The following is an 18,267-nucleotide window of genomic DNA, read 5'->3' as shown; positions in this document are numbered from 1 at the left end:
TGCTACGTGCTATAGGAGATGACCATGTCAGAACGTTTTCAGTTGACGTCTGCTCCGATTCTTCACCATGTCCACAGGATACTATTTGCCCTGACGCAACATTTTGTCCCATGATTGCTGCGAACCTATTGCTTGAACAAGCAGCAGCTCTGTGCTGCCTTTTGGTTTCCTATCACATCTTCAACCTCAACAATCGCAAAATGGGCCAGACTTCAATTGTTAAGCATCACATAAATACTAGTGATGCCAGTGCTATACATCGCCGGCCATATCGAGTTTCTGCTTCAGAGCGTAAGGTTATTCAACATAAGTGGACAAGATGCTTGCCGAAGGTATTGTTGAACCTTCGTCGAGCCCTTGGGCGTTACTTACACTTGTTAAAAAGAAAGATGGCACATGACATTTCTGCATAGATTATCGTCATCTAAACCGCATTACCAAGAAAGACCCCTTGCCTCACATTGATGCCCTTGATTGTCTCCACGGTGCCAAATACTTTTCATCAATAGAACTTCGGTCTGGTTATTGGCAAATTTCTGTTGATGAAAAGGACCAAGAGAAGACTGCGTTCGTCACCCCTGATGGCCTATATCAATTCAAAGTTATGCCATTTGGTCTATGCAACGCCCCAGCAACGTTCGAACGTATCATGTTAGTTCAATGGTCAACATGTCTCTGCTACCTAGACGACATTCTCATATTTTCACCTACATTTGAGACACACCGTGAGCGCTTATCAGCTGTTCTTCAAGTGTACCGCGAGGCTGGGCTGCAACTAAATTCATCGAAGTGTCACTTTGGTCGTCAGCAGATTACAGTGCTGGGCCACCTCATCGGTGCTTCCAGTATTCAACCAGACCTGGAGAAAATTCGTGCTGTCACGTCTTTTCCCGTACCTCAGTTTGTCAAAGACGTCCGAAGTTTTGTAGGACTCCACTCCTACTTCCAACGCTTAGTTAAAGACTTCGCAGTGATTGTCCGACTACTTACTGATCTTCTAAAGAAGGATGTGCCATTTACATGGGGCCTCACTGAAACTGCTGCATTTGCCCAGCTCACCAATATTCTCACCACGCCACCTATACTGGCCCACTCTGACCCATCCTCTCCTAAAGAGGTACGTACTGATTCCAGTGGTCACTGTATCGGAGCCATCTTAGCCCAGCGCCAACAAGGTCAAGATCGTGTTATCGCCTACGCTAGCCGCCTCCTCACAGCAGCAGAGCGCAGCTATTCGATTACAGATTGTGAATGCCTGGCTCTCATTTGGGCGGTTTCCGAATTCCGCCCGTACTTGTATGGCACGCACTTCTCTGTAATCACGGACCACCACGCGCTCTGCTGGCTTTCCTCACTCAAGGATCCTACTGGCTGGCTTGGTCGCTAGGCTCTGCAGCTGCAAGAATATTTCTATGCAGTAATGTACAAGTTGAGCCGATTACATCAAGACGCAGACTGTTTATTATGCTATCCTGTGGACAGAACCACCTGCCGACCCTGACCCCGATGCCGACGCTTGCGTTTTCTCAGTTTCTCAGCTGCTACACGTTGCCGACGAGCAACGTCGCGATTTCGCCTTGCGCACCATCATTGACGGCTTGGAATCTTCGTCTTGTGATTCGTCTCTTCACCTGTTTGTTCTCCGGGATAGTGCATTATACTGCCACAATGTATGCCCCGACACTCCTGCCCTACTTCTCGTCACTGTTAAGCACCTCCGGTCAGCTGTTCTCCAAGAACTTCATGATTTACCATCGGCAGTTCACCTTGGCGTCTTCGCTTCTACAACCGGATTCGCCGACGCTTCTTTTGGCCAGGCCTTGCCCGCTCCATCCAGAAATACATTGCAGTGTGTGAGAAATTCCAGCGCTGAAAAACACCATCGATGCTCCCAGCCGAGTGCCTTCAATCGCTCAACATACCTTCGGAACCGTTCTTTCGCATTGGCTTGGACCTACTTGGCCCTTTCCCTCTATCCACATCTGGCAACAAGTGGGTTGCTGTGGCGATAGGTTACGCCATGCGCTACGCCGTCACCAGAGCACTTCCAACAAGTTGCGCCACATATGTCGCCGAATTTCTTTTACGCGACGTGATTCTGCAGCATGGCACTCTACACCAATTGCTCACTGACCGTGGTCGGACATTTCTTTCTAAAGTCATCGCCAACATCCTGCAGTCCTGTTCAACCAAGCACAAGCTGACTACGTCTTACCATCCACAGACTAATGGTCTCACAGAGCGTCTGAATTGTGCCCTAACAGACATGCTTGCAAAGGATGTCTCGTCCGACCATACTGATTGAGACCTTGCCCTACCCTATCTCACTTCTGCGCATAATTCCTCGCGTCACGACACTGCCGGTTATTCCCCGTTCTTTCTTTAGTTCGGCCGAGAACCTACATTGGCACTAGATGCATCCCTCCCAACCGCCGCAGCAGAGACCAGCGAGTATGCACTTGACGCCATCACCAGGGAAGCCCAAGCACGCGAAATTGCCCGTGCTCGCCTCCTGACCTCGCAAGAGAAGCAACGGCATTTGTACGATCACCAACACAGAGACATACACTTTTCGCCTGGATCTCTGGTACTCCTGTGGTCCTCGACTCATCACGCTGGCCTATCAGAAAAACTCCTGCCTCGGTACACAGGCCCATATCGAGTGCTGCGGGCCGTGACTCCAGTTACGTACAAAATCGCCCCAGCCAGTACCAGTGCCGTATCTGCCCCGATTTCCACTGACGTTGTGCATGTTGCACGCCTCAACCCATATTACTCTCCTGTTATCACCTATATTTAGACGCAACGGGACGGTGCTTCCGCCACCGGGGATAATGATACATGCATATTGCGTGTCTCTTGTGGCCGATGCACACAGGCGCCCCGACGAAGATGACAAACGATCTCTGGCTCTCGAGCTGTCGGCTGAACTGGCTAGCGCTGCATTATCCTTTGTAAGTACACTTTGTAAATAGTTTCCAGTTCTTATTTCTTCGTTTGTGTAACAATATTGCGACGGGATAGTATTTCAAATGACGAAGAGCCGAGCAGTAAGAAGACGACGACGACGACGATTGGAAGCTAGCGCGGGCTGTTGCCTCTTGGCCAACTGCGGCGTATTGCCTTGTAAATAGCTTTTCGTCGGTGTCTTCCTACGTAACATATCTGGTGGAGGTGGACGTTCCCTGTATTTCGTCACGGAGCTTCGCAGTGGACGGTGCGTCGAGCCTTCCGTCATGGCTCCCGGCGACGACAACTTGACTCCGCCGGCTCCGACACCTGCTGCCTCTTCGACGACCTACATCACTCTCCCCGCTCCCCGTGATCCTGGCGTATTCTCGGCAAAAGATGGGGAAGACGTTGATGACTGGATCAGCCTGTACAAACACGTCAGCAGCAATAACCGGTGGGACCCTACTATTATGCTCGCCAACGTAGTCTTTTACCTCGGTGGCACACCTCGAGTTTGGTATCGGACGCACGAAGATGAGCTGACCAGTTGGGATTCGCTTAGGCAAAAGCTTCGAGACTTGTTCGGCAACCCCTACGGTCACCAACTTGCCGCGCAGAAGGCGCTTTCCGGTCGTGTGCAGACGTCAACGGAGCCCTACGTCATGTACATTCAGAACGTCTTGGCTCTGTGCCGCAAAGTTGCACACATGACTGAGTCCGACAAGGTCTCCCACATCCTCAAAGGCATTGCCGATGACGCCTTCAACTTGCTCGTGTTTAACAACGTGGCGACGGTGGATGCACTTATAAAAGAGTGCCGCCGCCTGGAACTCGCTAAAAGCCGACGTATCGACCAACAGTTTGCCCGTCTGCCCAACACCCCAGCGACATCTTCCTGTGTCGACGCTCCTCGTCCCAACAACACTGGCGATGTAACCAGGATTGTTCGGCGTGAGATCGAGGCCACCTATCCGGCTGCCTTCGACTCCAGCCCCTCCAATGCACCTGCAGTCACTGTTTCCCTGATCCAGGCAGTTGTCCGCCAGGAGTTCGCCAACACGGGTATTCACACCATCTGCTCGGCCCATCGCCCTGATACCCACCCGGCTTCTTCGATTCCACCCCGACCCGCACCTTCTTACCCACCACGTTTCCGCAACCCCTCTGAATGGCGCAACGCAGACGACAAACCAATTTGTTTTCACTGCCATCGAATTGGGCACATTTCTCGGTACTGTCGCAGTCGCTGGAGTTCCCTGAACCAGTCTACATATACTGCCTACTCTCGCCCCACCAGGTGGCCCTTCTCGTCCCTATGCTGCCCGCTCAGATAATGCCACCACCGATTCTCCTGCGCCAAACCGCCCCTATTCTCGTTCGCCTTCGCCCCAACGACGACAATCTCGCTCCCCCCCGCCCCGTCGCTCCTATTCGCCGACTCCCTTCGGATGCCGCTCCCAGCCGAAAAACTAGACGATGCAGCGCCTCGAGGTGACGCTGCATTGCTCCCTACGCCGCCAAATCCTCTCCTGACGTTGCCCACTCATCTGAACCTTCTTGACGTGCAAGTCGACGGTGTTCCTATATCTGCTCTCATAGACACTGGGGCACATTTGTCGGTAATGAGCGCTGACCTTCGTAACCGGCTTAGGAAAATAATCACGCCCGCCACGACGCCTGTTGTCCGTGTCGCCGATGGCGGAACAGCCCCTGTAATTGGTATGTGTGCCGCCCGCGTCTCCTTCGCCGATCGCTCCACTACCGTGCTATTCACGGTCATCGCTCACTGTCCCCACAACATCATCCTCGGCTTAGACTTCCTCTCCGCACATTCTGCTCTCATCGATTGCTCCGCCAGTACTCTCCGCCTTGACCTGCCTGTTCTGGATCCCACTGAACACCCTACTCGCCTCAGTTCCGTCGACTTCGTTCGCTTGCCACCTTTGGCACTGACTTACGTTGACTTAGTGTGATCCCCACCAGTCCCCGACGGTCACTACATCGCGGCTCCTATGCAAGACGTCCTCCTTACACACGAGATCACAATACCTCATACAGTTTTATCTATTACAGCGAATTGCGTCTGCCTGCCAGTGGTCAATTTTGGCTTGACGACACAAGTGCTGCCACGGGGGATGTCTCTGGCCCAACTTTGCCCATTCGAGGATCACTCTGTAGCATCGATTTCAGTAGACAACAATTCAGCCGATCCTCCTCTACCATCGCAGTCGGCAACTTATACCATCGCCAACTTACAGAAAATGATTGCACCCGACATGCCGTCCGAGCATGCTCGTGTGCTCTACCGCGTTCTGATTTCCTACCAAGATATTTTTTACTTTAACGATCGTCCTTTGGCCCAAACAACAGCTGTTAAACATCGCATTAATACCGGCGATGCCCCTCCTATTCATCGCCACCCGTATTGAGTATCACTGGCTGAGCGTCAAGTTATTCACACCGAAGTTCGCAAAATGCTTGCCAAGAACATTATTGAACTGTCATCTAGTCCATGCGCGTCACCTGTTGTGCTGGTAAAAAAAGAAGGATGGCTCATGGCGCTTTTGCGTGGATTATCAGCACCTTAACAGGGTTACCAAAAAGGACGTGTATCCCCTACCTCGGATTGATGACGCCCTTGACTGCCTCCACGGTGCTCGCTATTTCTCCTCTATTGACCTTCGCTCCGGCTATTGGCAGATTGCCGTGAACGATCTCGACTGCGAGAAGACTGCCTTTGTAACACCCGACAGTCTTTATTGATTCAAAGTGATGCCGTTCGGTCTATGTAACGCTCCTGCCACTTTTGAACGCATGATGGACTCCCTTCTTCACGGTTTCAAATGGTCCACGTGCCTGTGCTACTTGGACGACGTTATAGTATTCTCCCCAACATTCGCTACGCACCTCGAGCGTCTCTCAGCAGTCCTGGACGTTTTTCGGCGAGCCGGTCTGCAACTTAACGCATCGAAGTTCCAATCCGGCCGTCGCCAGATTACCGTCCTTGGACATCTCATTGACGCGAACGGAGTGCAACCGGACCCAGGCAAGATCCATGCTGTTACGCACTTCCCTGTTCCAAAGTGCGTCAAGGATGTGCGAAGCTTCATCGGCCTTTGCTCGTACTTCCGCCGTTTCGTGGAAAATTTCGCGGCCATAGCACGACCACTAACCGAACTTTTGAAAAAAGACGCCCCCTTCCAGTGGGGCGATAACGAGGCCTCTGCATTCTCGCTTCTAATCGACCTTCTCACAACGCCTCTCGTTCTGGCCCATTTCGATCCTTCTGTGCCTACCGAACTCCATACTGATGCCAGCGGTCACGGAATTGGCGCAGTACTGGCACAACGCCAGCGTGGCCACGACCGTGTTATCGCTTACGCCAGCAGGCTCCTCTCGCCCGCGGAGCGCAACTATTCCATCACTGAGCGTGAGTGTCTGGCCTTAGTTTGGGCGGTTGCGAAGTTCCGCCCATACTTATATGGCCGACCCTTTTCCGTTATCACAGACCATCACGCGCTTTGCTGGTTATGCTCATTGAAAGACCCTAAAGGAAGACTTGGTCGCTGGGCCTTACGCCTCCAAGAATATTCGTTCTCTGTCACCTACAAATCTGGCCGACTACACAAGGACGCTGACTGCCTGTCTCGCTACCCGGTAGACGAGCCTGACGACGCTGACAGTAGTACCGCCGACGGCATTTTCTCTGTGTCTGCCTTCGCTAACATCGCCGATGAGCAGTACCGAGACCTATCGCTGCGAGTACTCATCGAGTGTCTGCGCTTTACACCTACCGACGCATCCGTTCGCCGATATGTCCTCCAGGGCGGCATTCTGTACCGAAGGAACTTCCTCCCTGATGGCCCTGATCTTCTTCTTGTCGTGCCAAAACATCTACGACAGACTGTGCTCTTTGAGATGCATGACCCACCCACTGCAGGACATCTTGGGGTAACCCGCACGTACGACCGCGTCCGCCGCCGCTTCTATTGGCCTGGTCTCGCTCGCTTCGTCCGACGCTACGTTGCTGCCTGTGATCCCTGCCAGCGTCAGAAAACACCTCAGGTGCTACCTTCCGGTCATCTCCAGCCGATCACCATCCCTGTGGAACCGTTCTTTCGTGTTGGATTAGACCTCCTCGGTCCCTTTCCCACGTCATCCTCTGGGAACAAATGGGTAGCCGTCGCAACTGATTACGCCACCCGATACGCTATCACGCAGGCTCTCCCTACCAGTTGCGCCACTGACGTCGCGGACTTTCTCTTGCGTGACATTATCTTAGTGCCTGGCGCTCCGCGATAGCTGCTTACTGACCGTGGTCGTAACTTCCTCTCGAAAGTTATCGCCGACATTGTGCGTTCCTGCTCTATTCAACACAAGCTGACTACCTCATACCATCCTTGAACCAATGGCCTGACAGAGCGGTTAAACCATACTCTTACCGACATGCTGCCCAAGTACGTTTCGAAGGAGCACCACGACTGGGACGTTGGCCTTCCTTATGTCACATTTGCTTATAGTTCTTCCCGGCACGACACCGCCGGATTTTCTCCATTTTATCTACTCTACGGTCGCGAACCGACCTTGCCCCTTGACACGGTACTTCCTCCTGCTTCGACCTTAACAAATGAGCATGCGCGCGACGCCATCGCCCTCGCCGACCATGCACGCAGCTTGCCCGTGCTCGACTGACGGACTCGCAAACCACGCAGCAGCGTCAGTACAACGCCCGCCACCGTGACGTACAGTTTTCACCTGGTGCACTCGTGCTCCTGTGGTCGCCCTCTCGTCACGTCGGACTTTCAGAAAAGCTCCTTTCGCGATACACAGGGCCCTACCGCGTGCTGCGCCAGGTGACGCCTGTGACGTACGAAATTTCTCCTGTGCACTCAACCTCGTCATCTACTCTGGCATCTAGTGATGTCATGCACGTCAGTAGGCTCAAGACCTACTACATTGCTTCAGAGTCCGGCCTTTAGTCGCTCCGGGACGGCACTTTTGCCGCCGGGGGTAGTGCTACGGGATAGTATTTCAAATTATGAAGAGCCGAGCAGTAAGAAGACGACGACGACGATTGGAAGCTAGCGCGGGCTGTTGCCTCTTGGCCAACTGCGGCGTATTGCCTTGTAAATAGCTTTTCGTCGGTGTCTTCCTACGTAACAATATCTTGCCTTGAAAAAGATAAGTCCACTTGTTGAAACGTTGGCTCCTGCTTTCACCTTGTTCTTGTTTTGCAAAACGTCTCTCAGTGACACGGGGTGTGCTGACTAGTCAGCCGATTGTCGGCATCGATGTTATGCTGGCTAATGTCTTGTCGGCATCATGTCCGCCTAGTGTGACCAAGCCTTTTAGGACCAACATTTGTCTTGGCACTCGCTGCCAATGAACAAGAAGCCATGAGACAAGTGGGCGCTGGAGCATTGATAACGTGGCCTACAGGCACTGAACTAACTAAGACGCTGTGATATCTACTGTTTGCAAAACTTGTGGTTTAGCATGGCAGAACATGTAGTCATTGGGGATCTTTTTGCAATTCACCGACATGCACAAGTGTGGGCACTGGTACATGTCCGTTGACTTGCAAAAAGACCCTCAATGACTTCATGTTCCACCATGCTAAACCTACCGTATTTACACGATTGTCAGTCGATCTATTTTTTAAAATATGAATATCTGAAGTGGGGGGGTCGACTTACAATCGAAACCAAAACATGGCACTGCCAAAAAACGCAAGACCAACGAGATATCAGGGGAGCTACAATGTAGTTACAAGTTTATGCTTGCTCTATGGCCCTAACCATAGTTTTCTCTATCCTGCACGTTTGTTTGCTTTTTGGAAGGGTTTTTAAACATTTTTTAGAGTTTTACAGCACACAAAGGACTCATAGGGGGTGTCGATAGTCGATGGAAGTGCCGCTGTTCCATTCGCGGCGACACCCCCAGAACGGCGGCGCTTGCAGGGAGTATCGATAGTTCAAGGATGAGCAGACGCCACTCACATGTTTCTATTTCTCTGTAGCTCTGTTTGACGCGTTCGACTCGACTGCCAGCTACGTGCTACTTCTATGCTTCGTCAGTCATCATGAGTGCTCCAGGCCCACTAAACATACGGCCCTCGTTCACAGCGGCGTTCAAGAGGGCTGCCACCCTTTACGCCGAAGAAACAAATCACTGCGCAGCTGGCCGCAAATTCGATGTTTCTGAACGGGTGGTGCGAGAGTGGTGACTGCAGTGAAGCAAAATTTTCACCTGTGACGGCAAGCGAAGAATTTCACACAGGCCGAAGTCGGAACGCTTTTCAGAGTTATAGGCCAAGCTTGCGGGGTACGTTACTGAAATGCGTGATTGGTCCCTGCCAGTGAAGTGTGACACGGTCATGAAACAAGCCTTCGCCTTTTAAGGACCTGCTCCGCCGTGAGTAAGAGTGGCTGGCGGCAGAAGACCGCGGACTTGCGTCAACTGGGCCTGTCAAAAGAGCCTCCCTGACGGCTGCGTGTAGTTGGGTGCATGTGGCGTGGGCTGTTGTTCCACAAGATGTAGTGCGGTCGTTCATAAAATAAAGAACGGTCGTTTGCCAAATGTGGAATTTCGCTGGACAACAACGCGCTATGGGACCGTAGCAGCGATGACGATGGCAGCACTAGTTAGGACGATAGCACAAGTGAAGATGAGTAGTCCAGTGACCATGCCAGCTACTAATAAATTTCGTTACGGAATGCGCCCTCGCGTATACTCTTTTCTTTCTTTCTTTTTTTACTGTCACGCTATATGGGGGGGTCGACTTACATTCGAGTCGACTTACAATCGTGTAAATACGGTATGTGATTTAAGACAAGAGAAAAGAGTCTCGACACCAAGCAACCTATGCACACAGCTGCAAGAGGAGCAGATGATGGAGTGCCATCTTTCAAGATTCCTATAATACATCTTGATGACCATCTGAGGGCATGCACCGCTTTCTAAAGTCATCTATTCTGAAGTTCTCCCTCAGATGATCCACATGATAATTAAGACATTCAAAATTGAGAGAACGGCATGTCGTCAATTCCTCTTCTAGTACAGACCTTAACTGTCTTATCAAAAACAATAAAGCACAATTTCTGTTACCATTGAGAAAATTCTCAATATTTCCCCGATTTTTTCAAAACTACTTTATCCCCCTCGTTATTTCCTGGCCTACTCGGTTTGTAGACACCTTAGACAATTGCGAACTTTAATATAAAGAAGTTTATTAGTGAAATTCTGTGACTTTTAATATTGGCCGTAGTAAATTGCCAGGCAGGTTATCCTCGCTTCTTTACCTTAGTAAAGGCAAGTTCCACCTTTCTTCATTTGTTCAAACGAAAAAACAAACAACCAAAGACAACCATGTGTGGGCAGCAAACCAGAGTGTCCTCATAAAATATTTGCAGGGAAGTGAAAAGAACAAGCAAACCCATATGCCAAGTTATACAAACCTCTTCCAATGACTTTTCACTCCACTCAGAAACAGAGAGCTTGGCCAGAATGTGTCGTCTCTTTCGGAAGGGCAGAATATGGTTGAGGGGCCATGGGTAAACTGAACCATACCGTGGTTTCGTCACCTGTTTGTATGCAAAAACACAAATCGATCGCAGCAGATTAAACAGCAAGCTGCAATCAAATTTTGGACCATGCAAAAACCCTGCCGTACTTATATGAACATAAGTGAACCTTTCTTATTATTGTTCACCAAGCTGTGCTCTTGACCTATAGTACTTGTGACCAATCAATCTCGATCTATATTAATGAACAAAGCTGCCAAAAGTACCAAGCTAATGGTGTTCCTCAGCCCTGCCTGCTCCAGCAAGAAATGCTACATATGCAACATGCTCGACAGTACTGAGGACAACGCCATTTGGAGTGCTGAGAACGCCTGCGATGCATTCGACAAGGATGACTTCGCAAGCACTTACAATGAGGATGCAGCTTGCGACATCAGGTAGAGCGGTTTAGTAGCCAAGCTTTTAGTAAACAAAGGTGTACCATGTTAAAAGTTTCTCGTTATTCTAAAAAGATGTGGGTCAACCTATATTTAAACTATATATTTCTTTACTTACGAGTCGACTTCCATTTGTGTTTGACCTATTTTCAAGCAAATACAGTAGTTTAAGATAGTGTAGGAGAAGAGAAGCTTCCATGAACAATTTGACATTCAATGTATGAATGGAAGTGTCATGAAAAGCTTGGGAAAATAGCTGTTTTTGATACCAAAACTGAAAAAAAAAAAAATGCTGCCATAACCACTCGCCAGAAGTGATGCATGACCTAGAGCGTGCGGTTCCATGGCATGACCTTCGAGATAAGGTGGTGCCCGCGGCTGCTAGTGGCGCACTGAGAAATCTCAGAAGTGGCGTGCTGAGACTTATGTCATAGCAACAACGACCAAGTGCACATGTAGTCTGCTTAGATGCTTTTTGAAGGCTGCTAAATAAGAAACTATTCAATTACCAGCCCTGCAGCTTCGCCAAGATTGCTTTAGAGGTGTGTATATTACTTATTTGTAACAAAGTTAGCAAGACTAAAATTTCATTGCAGTTGGCTTTTTCAAAAATGATTAGATTTCGTAATCTGTTCATATGCAAAAACACAAATTCATTAAAGCCCTGTAGCAAATTTACAAAACAATAGTACAGTCAAATGTCGTTAATTCGAACACGCTTAATTCGAACTGACATTGTTGTCGCATCAAAGCTATGTGTATTCCAATGGGTAAAAACGCCAGGTCATACGAATGCGCAAGCATTTGCGACGATTAATTCTAACATACTACGCTCCAACAATACTCTCAGCAGCGCGCCAAATCACACGGCGGTGCCTCCGACCAGCATTCCTCTGACCCCACCACAGAGAAAAAGCTTAGGAGAGACTTCTCAATGCCGCTCGCGCAGAAAAAAAAAAAAAAAGAAAAAAAAAAAGCCGTGGTGGAAATTTGTGTGCAGGCGTGTGCAGGCGAGCATCACCAATTACTTCGGTTCGTGATGGGTGTGACTTCTGTTTGCGTCACGGCACCACCATGTATCCCATAGAGTCCATGTATAAGGACGTCTGAAATTTTGGACGCAAGAAACCTTCACCGTCCGACTTTCTGGACTTTTTACTGTGACCCCAGGTTCTGAAATGGCATTATTCGAAGCCACCACCACCTCCACTTTAATTATCGCACCGCCTCGAGCCGGGGCTCTCGCACACAGATCCGCTGGACGCTGGTCGAAGTAAACAGGGAAGTGAGAAGGTGTGGTGGTTTTCAACGAGACGGGATCCACTTTAATTACAGACTTGCACGAGAAGTGGGCTGCCGACTTGCTGGTCGCGCTGTTACTTTTTTAGGGGAGCCAACGGGCGCTCAAGTGGCCAGAGTAGATAGCAATGAAGAAGGTCACATAAGGGAACCTCAGTATAGCATCGCCGTCAGTAACAGAAAAAGGAGGAAAGCAAGAAAGAGAGCACGCCATGCAATAGGCTACATCAACATGCAAGGCGGCAGAAGAAAGGAAAAGTGGGCTGAGGAGGAGTTAAATAGAGAACAAATAGGGGTGTATGCGGTTATAGAAACGCACTTTAGAGACTTGGAAGAGCCGCCAGTGATTGAGAGTTAAGTTTGGGAAGGGTGCAAAAGAACTAAGTCGGAAAGAAAGGGAGGGGTAGTCGGAATGTTCATCCATCAGGGAACCAAATGGAAAAGAGTAAATTCAAAATGTCAAGAGCATCTTTGGTTATCAGGTACAATGAGTGTGAAAAAACTTTACTGGGCGTTACGTAATTGTGGACCGGAAATAATTTCACAGGGAAGAATAAAGAGTTAGTGGGATGCATAAGCGCTGATATCAAGGGTTTCGGGAATGGTGCTGAAATTATCCTATTAGGTGACATGAATGTCCACATACAGGATCTAGATGGCCATACCGACAACAACGGGAAGTCAATGCTTGATCTTCGTGAGCAATGTAACCTCGTTATCGTGAATACAGTGCCCAAGTATGAAGGGCAAATCACATGGGAAGTGAGAAACCGGCAATCGACCATTGATTAATGTCTGATGACGGAAGGAATTAATGATAAGTTGAGAGAAATGGTCATTGACAAGGAAGGGTATAGCAGCATAGGGAGTGACCATAAACGCATCATTTTGAAAACTCGATATATAGTTGGGAAAGAGAGTAAGGAGAGCGAAATGGCCAGTCTAAATTTGAATGCTGAACAAATAACAAATATAGTCACTACAGTCGAGGAAGAACTTGGCAAATGGCCACATAAAGAGTGGGAATATAGTGAGTTTCTAAGTGTAATAACGACACAAATACGGAAAGAGAAACAACATGGTTCATTGGAAAGGAAAAAAAAAAGAAAAACGCTGAAAAGCTGGTGGAACGGGGAGATATGAGAAGCGATCACCGAACGACAGAAAGCAACCCAAGAACACAGGCAGGCAAAAAAGGCGCAGTTGCCGCAGGATGAAGAGGCCAGTAAATGGGAAACATACCGGGAGAAAAAGTCTATGGTTTAAATACTGGTGCAAGCAAATATAAAAGGTGAAAGTGAACGGTGGTTGTCAGAAATGCGTGAGAAAAAGAAGGCCGTACCTAGAATAATTTGGAACCAGATAAAATTATTAGGCGGGAGGTCAACAACAATACAACATATCCTCGATAAAGATGGAAACAAACTGGAAGGAGAAGCGGCAATAAATTACATCCACACAATAAGTGCCGAATCTTTCCAAGCCAATGATGAGGTTGTATTTGAACAAAAAAAGAGCATGAAAGAGACCCAGGTGGAAAAGGAGCTGGTGCTGACAAATTTCAACTGGAAGAAAGCCCAAGAGAAAATTCCTAATCGCACCGACACAGGGCTAGACGAGGTTCCCGTTAGGCTCATTAATGAACTAGGACCAAAAAGTAAGGAAGCTCTGGTGAAAGCAGTGGAAAAAAAAAAATTGGCTGAAGGCTTAGCTTGGTTAAGCCTGGAAGATATTGCGAAAGCAACACCCTTGGCTGCGCCTTGGTTCGGCTGATGGTGTGAACATGGTTGCCCTTTGTTAAACTTATGGCTATACATCGTCCGACATAGCGCAAGGCAGCGCGCCGACCACTGCGAGGAGCCGAGCTGTAGCCCCATTTATGCTCCTAGCGTGACATCACACCAGCGAGCGCCCTCTATCGGTAGCGCCTCCACCATCGATGCCGCGAGCTGGGGCCCCGTCTCTCGGTCTGGCGTGACGTCACACGGTCACGTGACGCGCAGCTGTGTAAGGAGGCGCCACGACCACCGATGGGCCGAAAGTGCGAGCAGTATTGCTTTCGCAATAACACTTTAAAAGATACACGAATAGCAGACAGTTGGTGAGAAAGTAGAAGGAATTTAATTTATAAAGGTAAGGGGGAGAAAGATAGAATTCACTCGTATAGACCGTTGACCATTACATCAGTAATATACAGGCTAGCAATGCAGCCAATCAAATTAAAGCATTAACGAGAGGGTGGCAGGTCTTGTTGTGAAACTTAATACATACAAAATGAAGCTTGTACAGGTCTGTGCCCCTACATCCAGTCATGATGACCAGGAAGTCTAAAGCTTCTATAAAGACATGGAATCGGCGATCGGTAGAGTGAAAACACGATACACTATACTGATGGGCGACTTCAATGCCAAGATAGGCAAGAAGCAGGCTGCAGACAAGGCAGTGGGGGAATATGGCACAGGCACTAGGAATAGCAGGGGAGAGTTATTAGTAGAGTTTGTGGAACAGAATAATATGCGGATAATGAATACCTTCTTCCACAAGCGGGATAGCCGAAAGTGGACGTGGAGGAGCCTGAACGGCGAGACTAGAAATTAAATAGACTTCATACTCTGCGCTAACCCTGGCATCATACAAAATGCGGATGTGCTCGGCAAGGTGCGCTGCAGTGACCATAGGATGGTAAGAACTCGAATTAGCCTAGACCTGAGGAGGGAACAGAAGAAACTGGTACATAAGAAGTCGATCAATGAGTTAGCGGTAAGAGGGAAAATAGAGAGAGAGAGAGAGACAACTTCATGTAGTCACCTGCAGAACGACACCATGACTAAATGGTGCCGTGACGCAGGCCCTGACGTCTTCTCAGCGGGTGGTCTCTACTCAACTCCAGCGCGTGTTACACCCGCGGTCGGTCACCCTGAGGGGCAACGTTCCGTCGGTTTCGCTCGGCCTTTGTCTTTCAAGAGCCGCCGAGACCTGCTGCACGGCCCAGGTTTGGCATTCGTGGTTGTAGCATTCCGCCGCAGACGTTGTACTTGTCGAAGCCTCATTGGGAAACTTGGTGCAATCCCATAGGATGTGTGTCAGGGTGGCCCTCTCCCGCTGGCACACGCGGCACACATCACTCACATATAATTTAGCGTATAGATGAGTCATTAACACTGGGGTGGGTAAAGAACCAGTTTGCAATTGTCTGAACAGCACCGCCTCCGCTTGGCTCAGCCCCGGTTGCGGGGGTGGGAAAGTCCTTCGAGCCAGGCGGTGGAACTGTGTAAGTTCGTTGAACATCGTCATGCGATCCTTGGCACTACACCATGCTGGATGGTCGGTTGCAGCGGCGCGGTTGGTTAGCGCTCGCGCCACTGCGTGTGCCGTCTCGTTGTGGTTATCGTGCTTCTCGGACGCATTGTTGCCCGCGTGCGCCGGGAACCACTTGATTCTAACATACCGATTCTGTCGTTGCAGCTCAGCCGAGCACAGAACCCGCACAGCCTCACCACACACTTTGCCCTTTGCATAATTCCGCACTGCGCTTCGCGAATCGCACAACACCGTCTGGCACCAGGGGGTCGGCAATGGCCAGGGCAATGGCCACCTCCTCTGCTTGACACGCCTCGCGGACCCGTAAGCTCGCCGCTGCCCTCGTCACGCCGGACGACGCCTCGATGACGGTAGCTACGAACGCCGCGCAGTCTCCCTGGTATTCTGCCGCATCCACGAACCTTGCGTGCTCGTCCTTGGCGTGAAAGTCAATGAGGGCCTTGGCCCTCGCCGCTCTTCTCTCCTTGTTATACTCCGGGTTCATGTTTCTCGGGATGAGGTCCACCCGAATCCGGCGCCGGGTTCCGTCCGGGACAGAAATGTCGCTACTCGCCGCTTTCGCTCCGGGCGTGAAGCCCAAGTATTGAAGTATGCGCCTGCCGGCTTCGGTCATAGAGAGCCGCTCCAGCTGGGCGGTCCATTGCGCTTCCGCAATTTCCTCGAGGGTATTGTGTACCCCCAGGCTCAGGAGCTTGTTGGTGTTCGTACAAAATAGAGGAATTCCAGATTAAGCTACAGAACAGGTATTCGGCTTTAACTCAGGAAGCGGACATTAGTGTTGAAGCAATGAGCGACAATCTTGTGGGCATCATTAAGGAGTGTGCAGTAGAAGTCGGTGGTAACTCCGTTAGACAGGATACCAGTAAGCTATCGCAGGAGACGAAAGATCTGATCAAGAAACGCCAATGTATGAAAGCCTCTAACCTTACAGCTAGAATAGAACTGGTAGAACTTTCGAAGTTAATCAACAAGCGTAAGACAGCTGACATAAGGCAGTAAAATATGGATAGAAATGAACATGCTCTCAGGAACGGAGGAAGCCTAAAAGCAGTGAAGAAGAAACTAGGAATTGGCAAGAATCAGGTGTACGCGTTACGAGACAAATCTGGCAATATCATTACTAATATGGATGAGATAGTTCAAGTGGCTGAGGAGTTCTAGAGATTTATACAGTACCAGTGGCACCCACGACGATAATGGAAGAGAGAATAGTCTAGGGGAATTCGAAATCCCACAGGTAACACCGGAAGAATTAAAGAAAGCCTTGGGAGCTATGTGAAGGGGGAAGGCAGCTGGGGAGAATCAGGTAACAGCAGATTTGTTGAAGGATGGTGGGCAGATTGTTCTAGAGAAACTGTATACGCAATGCCTATTAACCTCGAGCGTACCGGAATCTTGGAAGAACGCTAACATAATCCTAATCCATAAGAAAGGGGACGCCAAAGACTTGAAAAATTATAGACCAATCAGCTTACTGTCAGCTGCCTACAAACTATTTACCAAGGTAATCACAAATAGAATCAGGAACACCTTAGACTACTGTCAACGAAAGGACCAGGCTGGATTCCGTAAAGGCTACTCAACAATAGACCATATTCACACTATCAATCAGGTGATAGAGAAATGTGCGGAATATAACCAATCCTTATATATAGCTTTCATTGATTACGAGAAAGCGTTTGATTCAGTCGAAACGTCAGCAGTCATGGAGGCATTACGGAATCAGGGTGTAGACGAGCCGTATGTAAAAATACTGAAAGATATCTATAGCGGCTCCACAGCCACCGTAGTCCTCCATAAAGAAAGCAACAAAATCCCAATAAAGAAAGGCATCAGGCCGGGAGATACGATCTCTCCAATGCTATTCACAGCGTGTTTCAGGAGGTATTCAGAGACCTGGATTCGGAAGAATTGGGGATAAGAGTTAATAGAGAATACCTTAGTAACTTGCGATTCGCTGATGATATTGCCTTGCTTAGTAACTCAGGGGACCAACTGCAATGCATGCTCACTGACCTGGAGAGGCAAAGCCGAAGGGTGGGTCTAAAAATTAATCTGCCGAAAACTAAAGTAATGTTTAACAGTCTCAGAAGAGAACAGCAGTTTACGATAGGTAGCGAGGCACTGGAAGTGGTAAGGGAATACATCTACTTAGGGCAGGTAGTGACCGTGGATCCGGATCATGATACTGAAATAATCAGAAGAATAAGGATGGGCTGGGGTGCGTTTGGCAGGCATTCTCAGATCATGAACAGCAGGTTGCCATTATCCCTCAAGAGAAAAGTGTATAATAGCTGTGTCTTACCAGTACTCACCTACGGGGCAGAAACCTGGAGGCTTACGAAAAGGGTTCTACTTAAATTGAGGACGACGCAACGAGCTATGGAAAGAATAATGATGGGTGTAACATTAAGGGATAAGAAAAGAGCAGATTGGGTGAGGGAACAAACGCGAGTTAATGATATCTTAGTTGAAATCAAGAAAAAGAAATGGGCATGGGCAGGACATGTAATGAGGAGGGAAGATAACCAATGGTCATTAAGGGTTACAGACTGGATTCCAAGAGAAGGGAAGCGTAGCAGGGGGCAGCAGAAAGTTAGGTGGGCAGATGAGATTAAGAAGTTTGCAGGGACGACATGACCACAATTAGTACATGACCGGGGTTGTTGGAGAAGTATGGGAGAGGCCTTTGCCCTGCACTGGGCGTAACCAGGCTGATGATGATGATGATGACA

At 49.2% G+C, this 18,267-nt stretch overlaps 1 protein-coding gene across 2 annotated transcripts in view; it reads right to left on the bottom strand.

Moving 5' to 3' along the window:
- LOC126529924 (metaxin-2-like) overlaps positions 1-18,267 on the bottom strand; it is a 76,767-nt gene that overhangs the window by 27,907 nt on the left and 30,593 nt on the right. For both annotated transcript variants that reach the window (XM_055070120.2, XM_050177381.3), the window contains exon 7: positions 10,410-10,535. In XM_055070120.2, coding sequence (XP_054926095.1) covers positions 10,410-10,535 — 126 coding nt within the window. The remainder of the gene's footprint in view (positions 1-10,409; positions 10,536-18,267) is intronic.

This window comes from Dermacentor andersoni, chromosome 5 (genome assembly GCF_023375885.2).
Source record: "Dermacentor andersoni chromosome 5, qqDerAnde1_hic_scaffold, whole genome shotgun sequence".
In the NCBI taxonomy this organism is placed as follows: Eukaryota; Metazoa; Arthropoda; class Arachnida; order Ixodida; family Ixodidae; genus Dermacentor; species Dermacentor andersoni.
This window is presented reverse-complemented; position numbering and strand designations above follow the sequence as displayed.